This window comes from Giraffa tippelskirchi, chromosome 5 (genome assembly GCF_054371585.1).
Source record: "Giraffa tippelskirchi isolate mGirTip1 chromosome 5, T2T-mGirTip1v1.2.pri, whole genome shotgun sequence".
NCBI classification, from domain to species: domain Eukaryota; kingdom Metazoa; phylum Chordata; class Mammalia; order Artiodactyla; family Giraffidae; genus Giraffa; species Giraffa tippelskirchi.
The window spans coordinates 134,931,464-134,954,842 of record NC_137279.1 but is presented as its reverse complement, the minus strand read 5'-3'; the positions used below and the strand labels follow the sequence as shown (position 1 = coordinate 134,954,842).

The window sequence follows — 23,379 nt, the reverse complement described above, 5'->3', positions numbered from 1 at the left end:
ATATCCCAGCAACTATCTTGGTATCTGGAACTGAAGAAATGAAAGGTTATAGTCTTACACAAAGTTTTCCATAAAACACAAAGCTGGCTGTATTTATGGTTGAAATAAAATCCAAATTTCACTTATTTTTCCTATAGTTAAAAAAAAAAAAAAAAAGAGCATTAAAGGTTCCATACACATTTATGAGCAAAATGCTGTGATACTCTCCATTAGGCTGTTATGTTGAACTGATGAAAAAAAGAGATGTTTCAAAAACTGAAGATAGAGTGAAAATGAAAAAAAAAAAATCTCATTCTAATGGGGAGTACTGATTTAATGACATTCCCTTGGAATTTTTTCCAAAGTAATGAAAGAAAAACTCATGAAAACTTAATATGTGGAAATCCTTTGACCCTTAAAACAGGACTTCAAAAAACAATGCGTAATGTTCAGAAAAATGTTTCTAGTGAACATGTGCATATAAAGAACAGATTTCATTGTTCTTAGAAAATATTTCCTTTTAAGATTCTTTAAGTATCTGTTAAGGAAAACAAACTATAAATCTCAGTAGGTTACTTTGGATGTACATGTGCTCTATATAAATGCAAATTAATTCACTATGTTCACACATAATATACAAAATCAATGCCTGATAGCAATCTGAATATGTTTTCTGATTTGAAAACACATTTGTGTTTACTGATTTTTTTTTTAAGAATAAATGACTAATAAAGCAGAATTGCATATGGCAGATTGATTTAATCAAACTGATGTATTTCAAATAAAATTCTAGAAAAGGAAAGGGCAACTAAAGCTTGTCAGCCAAATGCTGACCACTGTCTGTTTTTGTATATAAAGTTTTATTCGAAACACAGCCAGACTCATTCACTATGACTGCCTTTGCACCCCAACAGCAGACTTGAAACATGGTGACAGAAATTGTTATGATCCCAAGTCTAATATACATAGAAAAGTTTCTGATTCTTATTCTAGGATAAATGTAAACCTTAAATTTCAAAATGTAGTTACACTGATTATGTAGATCTTATTTTTTTTTTAAGTCAGAATCGCAAAGATTTTTCACTAGACTTATTCTCAGATTATAATTCTGCATCTACCTTCTCTAGGAGTGGCAGCACCTTAACCCTGGTCTCTGTCACTACTTCCATTAGTACATCCTATTCTTTGATATAAGATTGAGGTATTATTCATCTTATAAATCCTGAGCATAAAAACACCACTAGATATCTTTGCTATTTTTATGCATTAATATCTAAATAAAAAGTAGATAGTGCATTACTAAGAAAAGAAAACAGTGTAGTTTCTACGTAAACACAGATCCAAGGAAGTCCCTCTTCCAACCGAAGTATCACCTCTAGATTCCTTCTATATAAAAATTTAGAGCTGCCATTTTTCAAAAGCAGTGATTACCACTTTATTACGGTATCCCTACCTAAAAGAATAGGAACACAATTTTAGCCAAACAAAGCCATAGTTTCTCTATCAACATATATATATCTTTATGATAGTTGTCAAACAAATTTTACTTCCTTGTCTTAGAGTATCATACATAACAGAACTAGCATTTGGGTGCAACTGTGTGTAGAATTCTTTACTTATTTTCTAGAATTTAAATCACTTAACAATCAAGTCTTATTTAGTTGTATATCTAGCACACAGGAAGTGTTCAATAAGTATTTTTTAATGATAAAATAAGTGAAAGTTTACTAGTGTCTTTCATTTTTGGGGGGCTGTAAGAAATCACAATATCCTTCTATAACACAGCACATGATGAACATGCGAGATACACATATTTTTAGACAACTAATTTCCTTCAAATCATAGGATATTAGTTTTTAAACCTATTAGCATTCTGAATCTTCCTGTCCCAGGTTTAAACACAAAATTATATTTTAAGCATTTTAAACAAAAATTCCTTAGGAGTAAATTCCTTGAAAGCCAAAGGAAACCAAAAAATGCTTTTTTTTAGTCAATTCTAAAATAAGTAAAGTGATCAAGTTTATATTTCCTTAGACGGCTAATAGGCTTAGTGCCCCAGGCAGTATACACCCTGAATGTTTACATCTGAAAATGGGGGACACTTTTGTTTGTATTTGAAGGCACAAAGTCCCATTTAAATTTCTCTCTTATATGAGTCCTTTGAAGCAGTTTTTTCCTAATTTGGGTAATCTGAGAAACTTTATTAGACTAAGAAGAGTACTTTTGTTTATTACTCTTTAATATAATACGCATGATAAATACCTTGTTCCCTATATTACTACATATAGGTTGGATCTTATTCCTTTTCCCAGAAGATTTTACTTTTTAATAGTCACTTAATGTATATTTAATAAGGATAAAAGAAAAATATACATAATATAAAATTAAGTATACAAACCCTTACATTCTTGGCTTTCACTAACTTCTGTGTTTTTAGCTTGTAACACAGATCATGTGTATCATTCATTTCACCATAGATAGAAACTTTGGCCTTTAAGCCTTTATATTATAATAATGTGAATTTTTAAAATATTTTTGTTGATTTATCCTTAATAACCACTTACATGTGATTTAATCTTGGTGTACCCCTTATGACATTTCGTTTTGTGATATGAACGATCTTCTATAGTCTTCATTTTTCCCATACGCTTTAACTTTCATAGCTGTAGAAAAAAGTTCTACATCTAATATAGTATTTACTATTTTCCTAGTATTTACTTTGCTTTGTACAAAGAGATGTCATAAATGTCAAGAAATTAATATACTTTATAGCCACAAAGACTCAAAATCCTTCCACCTTTGTAAGCACCTCAACTGTTCCTAGAAATTCCTTGACTCCAGCTTCTTAAATTTCTGATGTTTGAGATTTAAAAGCTATTGACATCTCACTTCTAAAGTAATAGTTCAACTTGGAGTTACCTGCACCTGGATTTTAGAGAATGGCAGGGTTAGTAGAAGGGTTTATTTTCATTCACTTCCCTTCAATTTATCTGAAATTGTAACTTTCTATATTTTCTCTGTTCACATCCACTAATATATCCACACTCTTTCATGTGTCTTCTCTTTTAATTTCATTGACTTATACTTTTTCCTACTTTTCTACAGTTTCACAGGCTTAATGGTACAGTGAAATTAATTCACTTAATTGAGTAAGTGATGCTATTAAAACATTTCAAAGATGATAAATGTCAAATACAAGATCCTAAGTCATAAAAATTTTAACACATCCATGTCTTTGAGACACTAGTCAGTCACAATGTGGTGCTTGGTACCCCATACTTTTCAGCTTCATACTGTAATAATAGGATGTATTCATTAGAAAGACAATTAGAATCTTCACCTTGAGGAAGCAGGATGATGTGGAGAAGTTAGTCATCACTTCTTTGCAATCTCAGCTCTGCTACTTTGCTATCTGACCTTGGACAAGTTTAACTTCTCTGAAATATAAGTTTTCTTTTGTACAAAAAGGAATAATTATTTCCCAGGGTCTTGTAAGGATTAGAAGTTATAATGTTTGGCAAATTATACATTTTGAATAAATTGCAGCTATTTTTATCATATTCAGGTAATCATCCCTCTTGTGATGGAATGTGTCATGGATAGACATTTCATGTAATTTTCCATTCTCTGAGAAAAATTACCATGCCCTGTGATGCAAGAGATATACACAGGTTTGCAGCTGTGCTACAGGTATGTGCAACTTGAAAGCAGAAGGGGGTAGATGACATTTTTTAATATAAACACATTGAGTTTACAGAGGCCCTACAGAAGGGCAATTATTAAATAATAGAATTTTGCTTTGTTCTTTCTTGACTAAATGGTGCCATCAGCTCTGGAACTTTTTCTCAGGGAAATATGAGTCACTTTTAATTTAAGTATGTTCAGTCCATAGGGTTGCAAAGGCATGACTAAGCACACGCTGTGTCCATATAAAGCTACCATTTTCTTCTTAGTGAAAGAAAGAATGGAACTCATTAAGTAAAATCAACTTGTATTAAGTCTGATCATAATTTTATAGTAATGCTACCAGAAAGCAGAAAAACTAACCACTGTATCAAATGAGATTTTGTGTTGAGGACTTATAAAATATTTTCTTCCAGATCCTTCAAATCTTTAACAATTCCATTGTAAATACATTAAATTACATTTCAATACTTCTCAGAAACCAGCAGTATTTGATAATACTTTAACTGCCAGCTTGGCCCATGAGATTACTTAGTAAAATTTTATTTTGTCCTTTTCTAAGCTTTTCTAACCACTGATTCACAAGGGATGCACTCTGAGGTTCCATTTGAAAACAGGACAAACTGATGATTGCTTGACACAGAGAAAAGAACCTTAGAACTGGAATTAGAAAATCCACATTTGCATACTAGCTGTATGAATTGAAACATATCAGATACTTTCAAAAAGTTTCAGTTTTCTCACTTAAAGAATGGCAATAAGATTTATTTTACAAGGATTGTTTTAAGATTAAATGAGATAATAGGCCTTCAAAAAAATAGATTTCTTTTCATTTCTTCCTCTGACTCCACCTCTACTTGGACTTGAATGAATTAGTTATAACCCACCTTAGAATCAGCCATCAGAAGTTCTATGATTCTAAAGGTTTTAGAATGAGAACCTGATTTTGAGGATTATCCATGGCCTTTTCTCTTCCTTTCTGTTCATCAGTCATTTACTATTAGACACTAGCACACTAGAGGACAGGCAGAAAAACAGAGAGGACACAGGAGATTGCTTATGAAATCTTACTAAAATCGATAATTAAAGAGTAAATGAGGTGAAAGCAAATAGTTGGATTTTAAGACATATAAAGAGAGTCTGTGGTCAGCCTATAGGACAACCATGAGAAGCTCTTCAAGTGGGCAGAAAAATGGCATGTAAATTTAATGTAATCAAGGTCACTTTATGAAAAAAAATTCCAAATTCTATCTTTAAAATAACAGACTAGAAAAAGATTTTGAGAGTGACTGCTGATCATTTTCCAAAGACAACCTAGTTTCCTGTTTTTGAAAAAATGCCCATAGTATCATCAACAATAAAGAAAAAATAAGAAGCAATCCCACTCGTAAAGAAGGTTGTAGAGCCACTGACTAAAATATTTAGCTTAGTTCTATTTGTTTCAATTCCAGAAAGACATAATAAAACTGGAGAACAGCCAGAGGAAAGAAGCCAAATTGGCAGGTAAGGGAAGAATAGAAAACATTACAATTAGAAAAGAGTCATAGATTCTTAGGACTGGAATTATCCTTAGACATCATATATACTAATTCCTTATGCTTCCAGAATATTCCTGATGAATCATAACTAGCTGAGTTATCAAAAGTCTATCACATGCTGGAGACTAACCAGAATCATTCCCTTTTACTGCAGGCTTTGTCCAAACTACCACCTTAAATACATCTCAAACACATCCACTTATCTCCACTGCCATCGTCTGGCCCATCACTGTTCTTTTTCAACTAATCTAATGCAATAGCTTTCTAAATGGTTACCCTCTTACACTTCTGCTCCTCACAACCAAGCTCCAACTTCCCAATCCATTGCTACAGAGGGATCTTAAAACAAATTAAATCATGTCATTGGCTTACTTAGAATACTTCAGCGATTTTCCATCTACTTTGGGATCAATTCCAAAATAATAAACACGGCCCTGAGTGCTTGGCTCCTGCCTCCCTCACTGCTACCACCTAATATTGCTTTTTCCTTGGCTCACCAACTCTATCCACACTGGCTTTCTTCAGTTCCTTAAAAGTTAAATGCTTTCCCACATAGAACCATAAATATAAGAATAACCACCACCATAACCATTACAGCTAACATTTTATCATATTTTCACTATGTGACCAGCTCTGCACTAAATGCTTTAAGTGCATTATATGTGTGGGAAGTATGTTATATTGCACATTCCAGGAACAGTTTTTCTCCTCACTCTTCCACAGCCAACTCACTATTCTTTATGGTCACAGATCATATGGCATTTCCTCAAAACAGTCTTCTCTCATCCCCAGATCTAAATTTGGCAACTATCACAGTCCCTTAAAATTTTCCTCTATAGACTGTATCACAGTTATGATTATATAATTTTATGATATTATTTTTAATGTCTGTCTAACCTCTAATAGACTATAAATTTCATGAAGGCAGGGATCAAATGTTCAATAAATATTCCTGAATATAAATATCTGCTGAATCATTCAAATCTAAGTATGAGATGTTGAGTCACTCTATGGAAGAATCTGAGTGTTAGAAATCCTATTAAAATATTCTTGTCTTTTGTTCCTTTATAATGCCTATGTCTTATAATGTCTGTTCCCTTATAAGGACTGTATACTATTTTAATTCTGTTCTCTTGACCAATACTGAAAATGGATATTGTCTTCCCTTTTGTAGCTCTTCAAATACTTTCAGCCTGGAGAGTTAAAGACAGAGAGAACTAGCAATTAAGGTGAGATAATTACAGATTTATTCATAACAAAAAATTAGAATGCAGAGGACAACGAGGTAACTTTTGAAATTAGAGACTTATTTAGGGCATATCTATAGAAATTAATTCTTTGCCTATAGTAAGTAAATGTAAGACATATACAGACATATAATATAGATGGGACTACTCTGTTTGGCACTCTCTATCACAAACTGGGTTTCTAACTTGTATAAATCTAGAAAGAAACAAAATTGGAGGAGATCCAATTAAATGACCATTCAGAAGGTTTGGGAAAAGTAATTAGCTACACAATTACAACTAACCTTAGATATCCTGAAATTACTAGACTGACATTGTGAAGTACAACTGTATTTTCCCGTATCTCTTGAGAATTTTACCAAACTTTGGCTTAGATGAACTATATTTCTAAGATTTTGAAGTTAATACAAAAAAATAAAAGTTGGGAATTACCAAGAACCATAAATATTTCTTTAGGCATTTTATATATACATATATATTTTTTAATTCAATATAGCCACTCAAGTTTTTCAAAAGACTTTATCTCCCATCCTTAATGACAAGATGGAATCTCAAAGTTGGAAAGGTCTTTTTGTTTCATAACTTATTTGATGCCTAAACCACCCTATAAAATCTAGGCCAAGTGGCTTTCAGCTAACATTAAAATATCCCCAGCTATGTTAACTAACTTTATGGGAGTGGGAGGATCTTTTTGCATCATATATGCATATCAAATCATTATATACACTTCAAATATCTTAAATTTCATTAGTCAATTAAACCTCAATAAAGCTGGGGGAAAAATCCCCAGCAAGGTATAAAGGTTTGAATTTTGAGCTATGGATTTAAATCTTAGTTCAACTACTGATAAGCTACACAACTTTCAACAGATTACTTACTGTGCTTCAGTTTATTCATTTCAAAAACCAGAATAACAAAATGTGCCTTTAAAAATTGTTTGAGAATTAAATGAATGCCACAATATAAAATATCACTTAGCATTATCCCTGGCACATAGTGAATAATCCACAATTGTTAATTTCCCTCCAATAACAGAAATCTATCACCTGCCAAGATAGTCCATTTCCTCTTTGGATAGCACTGGTGATAGACTCCTATACTATGTGGAACCAGCCCAACATTTTAAACTAAATAAAACTTAGAAGTCTGATATATGTTGTTTGAAGAAATATGTTTTTTATTGGTATTTTAAGTTTGGCTATAAATTCTAGTTTATATATTTTTTATGCAATTTGTCACTCAGAAATGCAGAATTTCATTTCTTTAAATTGAATTTTTAAAAATCTGAATGACAGGGAAATACAAATCACATCCCTATTTGATGAAGAGCCTTAAATAATTGAATTGATATAAATACTCCATTGAAATTTCCCTTTTTGGTTAAAAAAAGGAACAAAATATTCACCTTCTAGCAGCTCAAGATTAAATGGTATAACAATGATCTTTTAAGACTAAGCGATCGTCTCCTTATTTTTAATAATAATTCATGATAAAAATTAAGAATATCAAAACGTATTGTTGTTTTACTATCAGACTAGAAAATATATTTAATTATATAAGCTTACAAAACAATTTTTTAGAAAATTTTATCCTTAAGTTGTAAGATAGGTTACAGAACATTGTATTTGCTCATCTAACCTACTAAATAAATATTGATATTAAACAGTATCACTTTCTTTGTGACAACCCAGCACACACTATACATAAATTCACTTGCCTCTTACTAATTTAACTTACCATTTTATATGTTATGTAGGTTCATTTCTTAGAGAATATTATAGTTGGCTTTTTCCATAGCAAAAAAAGGAAAATTACCCCTAACATATCTGATTAAAAACCAACATGAGCTGTCTACTTCTACAATAATGTTAATTTAAACAAGTCAAACTTTTTGAGAAAAGAAATTATGCCTTTCACTGAATTATCTCACGGTTAACTCCAACCTTCCAAATGTAAGGAGAACATTTTCCACCTATTATAATATTTAATGCCTTGGTAATTTGTAGCTTTTTAATCATGAAAAATGTTACAGTTAAATGTAGCTAGAAATGATCAGAACTAAAGGTAAAGACCCAATATTAGAAACAAAAAGGTTCCTGAGATCACAAATGTAATTTATATTGGATGAAAATAGTATCGGTGTTTTCCCTCATTTCTTTTTTGTATAGTAGGTTTTATTTGCCACATAAAAAATGACTTTATATTTGTAGTGGATAAGTATTTTGTATTCTGAATTTTATAAGCATAGATCATGGCTAACATGATTCCTAAAAATGCTCATGAGAGGATTTAAAAAGTGAAAATAAGAGCATAAAATAAGCTTACTGTTTCACCAATCTTCCCAATGTTTCCTTGATCTCCTACTTCTCCCTGTTAATAAAGAATATAAAGTTGAAAAAAACATTAATTTTCAAACAAGATTACTCTCAACATTGCTTCTGTTTTCATTTTAATGTAATTATCTGGTTATAATCTATAAAATTAACAAAGGAACTTTCAGTTTATCAAAACTCTGTTACAGTATTTGTGTGGGATATAGTCCTTGCTCTCTTTTCATTCAAATACTAGTAACCTGTTTTCTTAAATTACATTCTTCTATATCTGAATTTTAATCTCTTTTAAAACACTTTGACAAATAAAATTTTAAAAATAAAATATCTACTGAGGTATACTCTATAAAAGGTAGAGTGGTAGGTGCTGTAGAAGATATTAAGAAGAGTGAAAATCAAGCCCTTGCCCACAGGGACCCTCTTTGCTTCAGTAGATAAGGTATCTATCTCATGACATTGAGCAGAACAAGCAAACAGGACACATCCCACAGGAAGTAGCAAAGGAGTTCATAGGAGCAGGCACCCTGTGGGTAGGTGCAGCTAGAGCTGGCTTCACTGCAGCAGTAACACAAGTTCATAACTTTAACCACAATTCCGCCATCCCTAAAGCTCTGAAAATTAAAAGTTTTTCACAACACATTTGGTGGCAAACTTGACCTAACCTGTGTTTATTTGGTAGCAATGCTTTTCCCTGACCCAAGTTAGAGGAAGTTAGTTTGATTAATTTGAACATCCTTATATTTCACCACAGAAATACCAATGTGTCTAATTATGGTTTTGCTGTCCTACCCCCTGCTGGCAGTGTTAAGATACAGTACATATACCATACTACCTTATCAGAAAAACAAATGGCCCAATCAAAAAATGGGCAGAAGAGCTAAACAAACATTTCTCCAAAGAAAACACACAGGTGGCCAATTCAGTTCAGTTCAGTCATGTCCGACTCTCTGCGACGCCATGAATTGCAGCACGCCAGGCCTCCCTGTCCATCACCAACTCCCGGACTCTACCCAAACACGTCCATCGAGTCGGTGATGCCATCCAACCATCTCATCCTCTGTCATCCCCTTCTCCTCCCGCCCCCAATCCTACCCAGCATTAGGGTCTTTTCCAATGAGTCAACCCTTCGCATGAGGTGGCCAAAGTATTGGAGTTTCAGCTCCAACATCAGACCTTCCAATGAACACCCAGGATTGATCCCTTTTAGGATGGATTGATTGGATCACCTTGCAGTCCAAGGGACTCTCAAGAGTCTTCTCCAACATCACAGTTCAAAAGCATCAATTCTTTGGCACTCAGCTTTCTTCACCGTCCAACTCTCACATCCACACATGACCACTGGAAAAACCATAGCCTTGACTAGACGAACTTTTGTTGGCAAAGTAATGTCTCTGCTTTTAAATATGCTATCTAGGTTGGCCATAACCTTCCTTCCAAGGAGTAGGCGTCTTAATTTCATGGCTGCAGTCACCATCAGCAGTGATTCTGGAGCCCAAAAAAATAAAGTCTGACACTGTTTCCACTGTTTCCCCATCTATTTCCCATGAAGTGATGGGACCAGATGCCATGATCTTAGTTTTTTGAACGTTAGCCTTAAGCCAACTTTTTCACTCTCCTCCTTCACCTTCATCAAGAGGCTCTTTAGTTCTTCTTCACTTTCTGCCATAAGGGTGGTGTCATCCGCATATCTGAGGTTATTGATATTTCTCCTGGCAATCTTGATTCCAGCTTGTGTTTCTTCCAGCCCAGTGTTTCTCATGATGTACTCTGCATATAAGTTAAATAAGCAGGGTGACAATATACAGCCTTGACGTACTCCTTTTCCTATTTGGAACCAGTCTGTTGTTCCATGTCCAGTTCTAACTGTTGCTTCCTGACCTGCATACAGGTTTCTCAAGAGACAGGTCAGATGGTCTGGTATTCCCATCTCTTTCAGAATTTTCCATAGTTTATTGTGATCCGCACAGTCAAAGGTGTTGGCATAGTCAATAAAGCAGAAATAGATGTTTTTCTGAAACTCTCTTGCTTTTTCGATGATCCAGCGGATATTGGCAATTTGATCTCTGGTTCCTCTGCCTTTTCTAAAACCAGCTTGAACATCTGGAAGTTTACGGTTCACGTATTGCTGAAGCCTGGCTTGGAGAATTTTGAGCATTACTTTACTAGCATGTGAGATGAGTGCAATTGTGCGGTAGTTTGAGCATTCTTTGGCATTGCCTTTCTTTGGGATTGGAACGAAAACTGACCTTTTCCAGTCCTGTGGCCACTGCTGAGTTTTCCAAATTTGCTGGCATATCGAGTGCAGCACTTTCACAGCATCACCTTTGAGGATTTGAAATAGCTCAACTGGAATTCCATCACCTCCACTAGCTTTGTTCGTAGTGATGCTTTCTAAGGCCCACTTGACTTCACATTCCAGGATGTCTGGCTCTAGGTGAGTGATCACACCATCGTGCTTATCTGGGTCATGAAGATCTTTTTTGTACAGTTCTTCTGTGTATTCTTGCCACCTCTTCTTAATATCTTCTGCTTCTGTTAGGTCCATACCATTTCTGTCCTTTATCGAGCCTATCTTTGCATGAAATGGTCCTTTGGTATCTCTAATTTTCTTGAAGAGATCTCTAGTCTTTCCCAATCTGTTGTTTTCCTCTATTTGTTTGCACTGATTGCTGAGGAAGGCTTTCTTATCTCTCCTTGCTATTCTTGGGAACACTGCATTCAGATGGGAATGTCTTTCCTTTTCTCCTTTGCTTTTCGCTTCTCTTCTCTTCCCAGCTATGTGTAAGGCCTCCTCAGACAGCCATTTTGCTTTTTTGCATTTCTTTTCCAGAAAGAATGATGGGATGGAGCCAAAGCAAAAACGATACCCAACTGTGGATGTGACTGGTGATAGATGCAAAGTCCGATGCTGTAAAGAGCAATATTGCATAGGAACCTGGAATGTTAGGTCCATGAATCAAGGCAAATTGGAAGTGGTCAAACAGGAGATGGCAAGAGTGAACGTCGACATTCTAGGAATCAGCGAACTAAGATGGACTGGAATGGGTGAATTTAACTCAGATGACCATTATATCTACTACTGTGGGCAAGAATCCCTTAGAAGAAATGGAGTAGCCATCATGGTCAACAAAAGAGTCCAAAAGGCAGTACTTGGATGCAATCTCAAAAACGACAGAATGATCTCTGTTCATTTCCAAGGCAAACCATTCAATATCACGGTAATCCAAGTCTATGCCCCTACCAGTAACGCCGAAGAAGCTGAAGTTGAATGGTTCTATGGAGACCTACAAGATCTTCTAGAACTAACACCCAAAAAAGATGTCCTTTTCATTATAGGGGACTGGAATGCAAAAGTAGGAAGTCAAGAAACACCTGGCGTAACAGGCAAGTTTGGCCTTGGAGTACAGAATGAAGTAGGGCAAAGGTAACAGAGTTTTGCCACAAGAACGCACTGGTAATAGCAAACACCCTATTCCAACAACACAAGAGAAGACTCTACACGTGGACATCACCAGATGGTCAACACCGAAATCAGATTGATTATATTTTTTGCAGCCAAAGGTGGAGAAGCTCTATACAGTCAGCAAAAACAAGACCAGGAGAAGACTGTGGCTCAGATCATGAACTGCTTATTGCCAAATTCAGACTTAAATTGAAGAAAGTAGGGAAAACCACTAGTCCATTCAGGTATGACCTAGATCAAATCCCTTATGAGTATACAGTGGAAGTGACAAATAGGTTTAAGGGACTAGACCTGATAGACAGAGTGCCTGATGAACCTGTGAAAAAATGCTGAACATCTTTCATTATTAAAGAAATGCAAATCAAAATCATCTCACACTGATCAGAACAGCCATCATCAGAAAATCTACAAACAAGAAATGCAGAAGACAATGGAGAAAAGAGAATCCTCTTACACTATTGATGGAAATGTAAACTGATATAGCCACTATGGATAAAAGTATGGAGATTCCTTAAAATACTAGCAATAAAATTACCATATGACCCAGCAATCCCACAACTGACAATATGCCTTGAGAAAATCGTATTTCAAAAAGACACACATATCCCCAGTATTCACTGCAGCACTATTTACATTAGCTAGGACATGGAAGCAACCCAGATGTTCAACCATTGACAGATGAATGGATAAACAAGTTGCGGTATTACACATATATACAATTTAATACTACTCAGTCATACAAAGGAATAAATTTGAGTCAGTTCCAGTGAGGTAGGTGAAACTAGAACTTGTTATAGAGTGAAATAAGTCAGAAAGAGAAAAATAGTGTATATTAACACACATATATATATGGAATGTAGAAAAATGGTACTGATGAACCTATTTACAGGGCAAGAGTAGAGATGTAGACATAGAGAATAGACTTGTAGACACAGTGGGGGAAGGAGAGGGTGGGATGAATTGAGAGAGTAGTATTGAAACATATACCTTACTATATGTAAAACAGAGAGCTAGTTGAAGTTGCTGCATAACACAGGTAGCTCAACTCAGTGCTCTGTGATAACCTAGAGGGGTGGGATCGGGTAGGGGTGGGAGGGAGGTTTAAGAGGGACAGGACGTATGTATATTTGTGGCTGATTCATGTTGTTGTATGGCAGAAATCAATACAAAATTATAAAGCAATTACCCTCCAATTAAAAATAAATTTCTAAAAATCCAAACATCAGTGGCTTCAAATAATAAATTATGAAACTGTATTTCATAACTATATTTCAAACTATATGAGTTGGGCCCTGGATGACTTTTATACTGGTCATGAGAAAGGGTCACTTCCAGTGGAGAGGAATGGTGTGAGGAAATCCCGAACAAAAGCACAGACTAGTGAAAAGTAGTTTAGGGTGCCACGTATAATTAATCTGACAAGACTGTACATTTTATTTATACCAGAGATAGGAGATTAAACTATTATCTGCTATCTGAAAAGTAATAATTATTTTGCAGTGTGGGACAGTTAAACTCACCAAACAATATTGTAGTTACTCATGATATGTAGCTACTCAGCACTTGAAATTAATTGGTCTAAACTGAAGTGTGATGTAAATATAATATATACATTGTATTTCAAAGACTTTGTACAAAAATGTCATTAATAACTTAATACTGATAATATGTTGAAATGATATTTTTATATCTTGGGTTACACAAAATATATTACTAATTACTAATATAATTACTAATATAATTACTAATTACTAATCTCCTATTTCTTTTCACCTTTTTATTGTGGTTCCACATCTGTGATTCATATTTTATACTCTATTGGATGGTGCTGATTTTCAGCACTGAAACCTAATACTCATGTAGGTAATCAGTTTAAAATAAGCTTTCAAAGACTATAAAAGTTGCTTTTCTATTTCTATATACATTTAGATAAATAATAAATAAATAAAGCATTGTATAAATAAATAAAGCATTGAATAAAGCACTGTAGTATTATGTTGTAAGTCCTAATTTTTAAGAGTTCATTAGACAGCTTTTATAGAAAACGTGTGGCAGGATTTTATATTTATATACACAATATATATGTGTGTATGCATATGTGTGTGCATTTGAGTCAGTTCTAATGAGGTGGATGAACCTAGAGCCTATTATACAGAGTGAAGTAAGTTAGAAAGAGAAAGATAAATATCATATACTAATGCTTATATATGGAATCTAGAAAGATGGTACGGAAGAATTTATTTGCAGGGCAGCAATAGAGAAACAGACAAAGAGAACAGACTTATGGACACAGGGAAAGGGGAGGAGAAGGTGAGATGTATGGAGAGAGTAACATGGAAATTTACATTACCATATGTAAATTAGATAGCCAAGGGGAATTTGCTGTATGTCTCAGAAAACTCAAGCAGCAGCTCTGTATCAGCCTAGAGGGGTGGGATGGGGAGGGAGATGGAAGGAGGTTCAAGAGGGAGGGGACATATATATACCTATGGATGATTCATGTTGAGGTTTGACAGAAAACAACAAAATTCTGTAAAGCAATTATCCTTCAATTAAAAAAGAAATTAATTAAAAATAAATAAATAAATTATCCCAATAGAAAAAAAAATAGTTCATTAGACAGTTTTTATAGAAAATTTGTGGCAGGATTTGATTTTATATTTATATACACAATATATATGTGTGTATGTATATGTGTATACATATATAGATATAATTAAAAAAAACCTTCTACTTAATGAGCCTCTCAAATTCCAATTAGGGAGATGAACCCTTTGTGATACATAATCTTAAGGGAGGTCTGTGTTAACAGGCAGCAAGCAAAAGTTGCTTGCAGATTACCTACATTCCTGCTTGAGTTTTCAGACAGCCTGACTGTAGGAAGTGAGTTGTCTTTGAGGATGAAAAGAGGAATAATTCCTCTAGGCCTAAGGAGAGAACAGAGATCCTAGGGTTCTGTGAAAGGTGGTGGCTCTTAATAATCTCCAAAGTGCTCTACCAGAGATGCAGGTTCCCCTAAGGGAGTGCCAGGTCTAGGAAATAGCTATATGATATTCCAAGGAAGAAGTTGCAGGGACAAGTATGGGGACTGAACAGCAAAGAAATTCCTTCACTTCCTAGGTAACACGGATGCCACCCAGATGCTGATGTAACTCTAGGGAGGAGGCAGGATGTCAGTAATGATTGAGATTAGTTTCCTGCCAGTTTGACTGGATGGTAGCTCATGGGAATTTTCTAGTTGCTTGGTGGTACAGGGATTAATTACAGTAAAAGAGAATTAAGACTTCTATTTATAAATACCATGCATCTATTTTCTGGGAGTTTTTCTATGTAACTTGAGAGTCGAATATAGGTACTCCCAGACATGCTGACAAATTAAAAAATATTTTAGCTCATATTTATTATTGACCTCAAAGAGTGTTGTTTGTTTTTCCCTTAATCTCCAGTATAATAAAAATGAAGAGTTTAATATAAATAATGAGCTCTGAACTCTAGATTTAGGAAATTAAGCAATAAATCTGTGATAGAATTGAATTTTTCATTAAATTTTAAATTTGTACTGATCACCAATTCTCATAAGTTAGTTTCTTTCAGAGCTTACTTAATGCTATACATGAAAAACCACTGCATTACTTTATATTTGCTGGTGTTACTAAAAATCACATAAAACTTCAACACAAAGCAAAACAGTTGGTTGGTAGTACATTTTTTAAATGTCATAAAATCTTAAAAATATTCAGTGATGATCCAGAGTATGTACTTAGACTCACTATATATTTCCAGTTAAAGGACTCAGACTTAGTGAAGATACACAGACACATTTTTTTAAATGTAGATTTAAAAATTATAGATTTTTAACTTGCAGATTTCTACCAGTGGAGCAGACAGCCCCTAAAGTTATAATTTATTATCCTATGGGCATGCATGCTAAGTTGCTTCAGTCGTGTCTGACTCCTTGGGACCCTATGGACTGTAGCCTGCCAGAATCCTCTGTCCATGGAATTCTTCAGGCAAGAATACTTGAGTAGGTTGCCATGCTCTCCTCCAGGGGATCTTCCCTACCCAGGGATTGAATCTGCATCTCCTGCTGCTCCTGCCTTGCAGATGGATTCTTTACCACTGGGCCCCTGGGGAAGCCCGTTATTGTCCTATATATAACCACAAATCTTAATATTTCTTAATTAAAATGCATATCTAATTATAGACATACACAAAGTCATAGTCATAGATATTTACAGACATATATCTAGATATAGATAACGATGTAAAGACATACAGTATTTCAAATGCTATTTAAACCAGATTTAACATGTAACTGGTTCCCTCAATTAAGGGAATTGAATAAAATCTTTGATATGTGTTCATTTTATATTGTTCTGAAAGTCATAAATTTATCTTTTTGTAAATTGTACTATGTAACTGGTAAGAAAGTCAGTTGCTTTACCTTCAAGCCTTCTGGTCCTGGTTCACCGGCATACCCCTTTGGACCTGGTTTTCCCTTAGAAGGGAACAGGAAAAAAAAAAAAAAAGTTTAATCCTTCTTCTTTCAGCAAGTTTGCTAATTTATGAAATTGAGACTATCCTATGAGATGAAACACTTCAAAATTACTTCATAAATGCATTTAATCAAACTTATTAGCCATTCATTCTACCATGTCTATCTACTTGCCACGCACAGTTCTAGGAACTGAGGATTGAGGAATGCACTAAACATACTTGCTTTTAGGGCTTCCCTGATAGTTCAGTTGGTAAAGAATCTGCCTGCAATGCAGGAGACCCCAGTTTGATTCCTAGGTCAGGAAGATCCGCTGGACAAGGGATAAGCCACTCCAGTATTCTTGGGCTTCCCTTGGGGCTCAGCTGGTAAAGAATCTGCCCACAATATGGGAGACCTGAGTTCAATCCCTGAATTGGGAAGATCACTGGAGAAGGGAAAAGCTCCAGTATTCTGGCCTGGAGAATTCCATGGACTGTACAGTCCATGGAGTCACAAAGAGTGGGACAGGACTGAGTGGCTTTCACTTTCACTCACTTTTATAGAGCTTATATTCTATGGAGGATGACATAATTTAAAAAAATAAGTAAAATACATGGTATACTAGGTCGTGGCAAATTTAAAGAACATCAAATTAAGCAGGAAGGGAGATATAAACTGTTGTGGGAGTTTGTTTAAAATTTTGGTAAGACTAACAAAAAAGACCTCATTGAGAAGGTGGCAATCATGTAAAGACTTTTTAAAAGGGCAAGTTATATGGATACTTGAGGGAAGAGCATTCTAAGTAGAGGCAAAGAGCAGTGTAAATGCTCTGAGGCAAGAATGTAGCTGGAGAGCATAAGAGAGGCGATCAATAAGAAGATGAGGGATGAAAAGGGAATGGGGGAGAGGAAGCCAGGTCATGAGGGCCTGGTAGATTATAATAAGGGCTTTGGCAGGAAGCCTTAGCAAGCTTTGAGAAGTACTAGGATCTGTGTTTTCACAGGATCATTCTGATGTCAGAGCAGAAGCAGGGAGTCCAAACAGAGTCATCTGCAATAATCCATGTGAGATATGACAGTGGCATAAGCAGGATGGTAACGGAAGAGGTGGGCTTCCCTCGTGGGTGGCTCAGTGGTAAAGAATCCAGCTCCCAACGCAGGAGATGCAGGTTCGATCCCTGAGTCAGGAAGATCCCCTGGAGAAGAAAATAGCAACCCACTCCAGTATTCTTACATGGGAAATCCCTTGAACAGAGGAGACAGGTGGGCTACAGTCCATTGGGTTGTAAAAGAGTCTACATGACTTAGTGCCTAAAACAACATCAGAGGAGGCTGTGGAAAGTGGTAAGATTCTGTATATAATTTGAAAGTAGAGCTTCCAGGAATTGTGAACAAGTCATGTGCAGAATGTGAGTGAAAGAGTCAAGAATGAACCCAAGAAAGAGTTCATTCATTTTTAATCTGAGTAAAGGACAAATGAAATGAGGTAGATTGTGGGAGAACAAGTTTGAAGGGTAAATTGAAGGCTCAGTTTTGGACATTTCTGTTTGATAGTTTTCTTAGACCTCTAAGGGGAGGGATCTTGTGGTAGTTGTAAATACAAGTACAGAGTTAAGGGGTAGAAGGTTATGATCTAAATGTATAATTTTGGAAATCGTTGGCATTTGATGGCATTTAAATCCATAAGAATGGACCAGTTCATCCAGGTAGTGAGTGTAGAAAGAAAAGAGAACTCTACAAATCAATCCGTAGGGCACCCTAAAATTTAAAAGAGATGCATGGTCACGAGGGAGATAACGGGTATGGAATATCATTAGAATCAATGAACTGAAATTTCTCTTGGGACTGTTGGATTGGATTACAAGAGAGAATGCAACAGAAAGAAAGGAGATGATGGTTGGGGAATGAAAAGTTTAAAGTTAAAAATTAAGAGGTTTCCGTAACTGGTAATGACAAGGTCAACGGTTTGTCCATAGCAGTAAGTAGCTGAAGAGAGTAGAGGATAAAATCCCTGGAGGAGAGAAAGTCAATATTCTGGAGTAATCTATAGTACGTGGTTTCTAATATCAAATAACTGATGTCTGAATACACAAGATTTGATTAAGGAGATCATTATATCTCAACCAATGACGAACATCATACAATATGATGTTCTCAAGAGAAAAATGAGAGGTATTTCCTGCAAGACTAATAATGACTCTTAAAATATATGTGTTGTACACACCTTAATTACTTTATGATACTGTAAACTTTTCTTAAAAAGTTTCTTAAAAAATTCTTAAATTCTTAAAAAATTCATTTTTAGAACATGAAAACAAGTAATTCATATATTACCACACAATATTATCTGAAAAAATAGTTGGCCATAAAATATCTTATTTGCCTTCCATAAATTTACTAACAAACTCAGAAAACAGAAATTTCCAAAGTATTACTAAATGGTTAATGTATTTAGGTTCGTATGACATTTTGGGAAACTTTATAAATAACTTGCACAAATTACTAAGACCATAAGACTGGATGAATTGAAGGAATAAGTAAATATGTAGTAGGTGTAATATCATTTAAAATATCCCTGGAAAATTTTAGTTGTAGGGCTTCCCTGGTAGCCCAGTTGGTAAAGAATACTGCAGTGTAGGAGACTGGGGCTCGATACCTGGGTTAGGAAGATCCCTGGAGAAGAAAACAGCAACCCACTCCAATATTCTTGCCAGGGAAATCCCACGGACAGAGGAGCCTGATGGGCTCTAGTCCATGGTGTCACAAATATGTAGTAGGCATAATATAGTTTAAAATATCCTTGGAAAATTTTAGTTACAATACTATTTTATTTGAGGGGATTGTATGGCTATAGACCATGGAGACCACTTCATAAACCACTATAGTTTGTTTTAATCTTTGCCCTTTGCTATAACTTAAACTTTGGTGTTATTAAAAAACACAAAACCATTGTTTTAAGAGAAGCATTCTTCAAAAATTATTTATGTGGTACCTACTCTTGGCCCCAGTTCTCCAAAGGATCCAGTTGGTCCTTCTTCTCCCTTAAACAAAGATCAGAACAAAACCTCATGAGATGAGTATTTAAAAATGTAAACCCTTACTCCATTTATTCTGAAGTCTGAAGCTCTTTCTGAAATGTAATAAAAATAATACTGTGATTTTCTTATATTTTAGAACTATGTCACCCCATTACATTTAAATTTTTTGACTGACAACCCCATATCACATTAAGAAGGATATGTACTTTTGGATTATTTTTAAATTGGTAAATGATATAAGATAAACATAGAAAATTGAGAGTAGATAAGAGTGAAAGTGATTAGGGCATTGCAAAAATCAGCACTAGGAATCACTGAGATTGTGAAATGAGGACAGACTTGACTTTCTTGGACTCTATATCTCTGACATAAATAGACGGAAATCAGTACAAATTGTTTTTATTAAAAAATTATTGGTACAGAATCTGTTTGCTCTTGGCACATTTTGATTCCTAATTATTCAACAAATGTTTTTGAGTCTCAGTTCTTTCTTAAGCCTTAGAGATAAAGATATATCAGATCCTACACAAATGGAGCTCAATGTTTTGAGCTTCCTTTTATCTAATTTGCAAATCCAACATTTTTGAGATCAAATCAGCTATAATGTCATAAAATATAAAATTTTGTGCATTCTTCTAAGGATTAAATATTGTATGGGTAGACAAAACAGAGAAATACAAAACAAATAATTTTTATACTTTAGTCTCTAAGAAAATTAAAATAATAAATGTATTTATTCTATTTAACATATTTGCTAAACATACTGATTTTTTTTACCTTTAAATAAACAGTTCATATTTACCACATCTGAACACTTATAGACCTCTTAAATCATATATCTTATTTATTTAAAAACATTTTGCTCAGTCCATAATTCAATTAAAAATAATATATGGGTTAGAAATATAAAATAGACACAAATGGTAAATGTAAATTCTAGTACATATGAGGGAGATTATGGGCTCAGATTCTTCAGCCATTTTGTAGAGACCACTTCATAAATCACTTAGTGAATTCAGAACATTAAAATGATTCCAAATTCCATCTCATAATCTCATAACTGCCAATACAAAACAGTAACTTGAAATCCTCAATGGTAAAAAAAATTGTCCATCTAATGCAGTTTTCTTTGAGCCAAAACTAAAGTCCCATAAAAAATAAAAAAGAAAAATCTGAATTTAAAGAATTGCTGACTGGATATTTGTCTTCTCTATACCTGAGTTCCTTTGAGACCAGGAGGTCCAGAAGGCCCTCTGTTTCCAATGAATCCCTGTAAAAGCAATATAAGGACACAAAGTAACATTTTTAGCTCTGTTAATACTTTTTCATTAGGCATTAGTCTCAGATGTGCAATAGTATTTGATACCATTCATTTCTCACTGGGAAATTATCAAAAGGATTTGGAGGATAGATAAGCAGAAAACTGCATGTCATCCAAAAACTTGGAAAACATATGATAAATTTATTTTTAAACAATATGTTAATATTCATATAATCTGCTCAGTATGTCATTCTTCAACTGGACCATTTTTCATACAAAGTACTCCTAGAATTAAAGCAATAGGCCCAGTTGTTAATCTGATACTAGTACAGTAAATACTGATGGATAATAGAGTGTCCACAAAGTCTGAAAACAGATGGAGAAGATATATAGTGTTTTAAGATCTGTTTAGACTAGCAAAGTCTGGAGCACATTATTCATATGAAATGTTCTTCAACTTCCTTTCTTGATACAAGCTAGTAAGAAAGAGAGGACAATTTGCAGAAGAAAGTAACTATCTGAACATAGCCATGAATTTTAAGATTAAAATACATCTTTTGTTAATCTAAATGCATGCTGTTAAAAGTCAAATGCTCTTTGAATAACAATTCATCCAGTAACTAAAACAAAAATCTTCCTATTTCGGGAAATATTATATATCACTTATTTAACATGGCAACATTTTTCTTGTTTTGTTCTGTTCCTCTAACTAGGCAATGAGCCAAATTTTTAAGTAACTCTTTTTTAAAAGCTACATTTTGCATTATTGCTTTTAGTAAGCCTATAACCATTAAAAGGTTTAATCCAATTTTTAGATGTAACAAATAACTATGCCAAATAGTAGATCTACCTATGTGACTGGTTTTGGTTTGGAATGCAGCAGAGTGATAAACTGCATGAGAATCTTTCCTTCATGATATATCTTGGTTTATCATTGCTATGTTCTAAACACAATCAAAAAATGAAAAACTGTTCAAGCTTAAAAGTCTGTAATATATTATCACAGGCTTTTTTCGTACATAAGCACTATTTAAGAAACTGCATGAGTCTAGGCAATAACCTAGCTGTTTTGCTCAACTTCCTTATTTTTAATAGGAAGAAATGGATTATTGAAATGAACATATACTGTTCTATATAGTCATCTTTTTTTCAGGCAAAAGCATCCTAATTTTGCTTAATAAAGCAGTCTTTCCTCATGTAGTTTGCGGGGAGGTGAATGTACCCTGGACTAAATTTAAGGATGGACATGTGACAAGGACCTAAATCAGCATAATCCACAGGCCTAGAAACAGTGGTTGGTTCAGTAATGAGCCAGAAACCCAAGTTAGTCCAACTAAAGAAATTTTTGGCTTTCGGTGGAACAACTGGGAAGACAGAATAGCATTAAGGATGATGTAAACCTAAACAGAAGGAAACCACGAAGGGGAGAGAATCTGAGAATGAAATTAATGAATTAATAAATGAAGTGATTGGGTTCTAAGGATATCTTTGGGTCTGGGTATAGTTGCATTTGAATTCCTAAACTTCTCACACACAATCATATTTTGGTTGAGTTTTCATTATTTATAATCAAAGAATCCTGACTGATAAAGTGACTTCTAACTCTTAATATCTAAAATGGTCTTCTAGAACTCGAAGGTTTTAATGTTCAGACTAAAGGTCAGAATGTTGTGATATTTAAATTCCATCACAGCATAGCTGTTGCTGCTGCTAAGTCACCTCAGTTGTGTCTGACTCTGTGCGACCCCATGGACTGCAGCCTACCAGGCTCCTCCATCCATGGGATTTTCCAGGCAAGAGTACTGGAGTGGGGTGCCATTGCCTTCTCCAACAGCATAGCTAATGTTTAGTTATTTATTCATATGTTCATTTTTTCAACAAACATTTTATTAATTTTCTACTATGTGCAAGGTCCAATAAAAAGCATAATAGTAGTCCTGAACTATACAAATATGAATAAGATAGAGTCTTTACTCTCAATGAATTAATAAATTACTATGGGAGAAGGCAATTTAAAATAAAAACTAGAATAAGAGTTGTAATGGAATAGAAGTATTAGCAAAGTGGAAAAGGGGACTTAGATGAAGGAGCAAAAGCTTTTCTGGGGGGATCAGAAATTTTTTAGGATGTGCAAATAACTTTGTATTGAATTATGATAGGTTAATAAAAACATGTATTTAAAAATAAGTTCACAGCAAAAACTTACCAACAAGTGTGGGGTCTCAAAAGGCATTGATGAAGATACATTTTACATTGGAGCATATATTCAACAAACTTAGCTCCAAACCCAGAAAAGGGGCTAAGAGATCCAAGAGAACTCGATTTCACTATCCTCTCGCTGCAGCTATTTAGCCTGTGAAAGT

The 23,379-nt window shown here is 34.5% G+C and overlaps 1 protein-coding gene across 1 annotated transcript in view; it reads right to left on the bottom strand.

The window, feature by feature from the left end:
• Positions 1-23,379, bottom strand: part of COL24A1 (collagen type XXIV alpha 1 chain) — a 441,974-nt gene that overhangs the window by 159,899 nt on the left and 258,696 nt on the right. Inside the window, exons 26-29 of the mRNA XM_081490017.1 lie at positions 20,972-21,025; positions 19,714-19,758; positions 16,686-16,739; positions 8,774-8,818 (exon numbers count right to left, since the gene is read on the bottom strand). Coding sequence (XP_081346143.1) covers positions 8,774-8,818; positions 16,686-16,739; positions 19,714-19,758; positions 20,972-21,025 — 198 coding nt within the window. The remainder of the gene's footprint in view (positions 1-8,773; positions 8,819-16,685; positions 16,740-19,713; positions 19,759-20,971; positions 21,026-23,379) is intronic.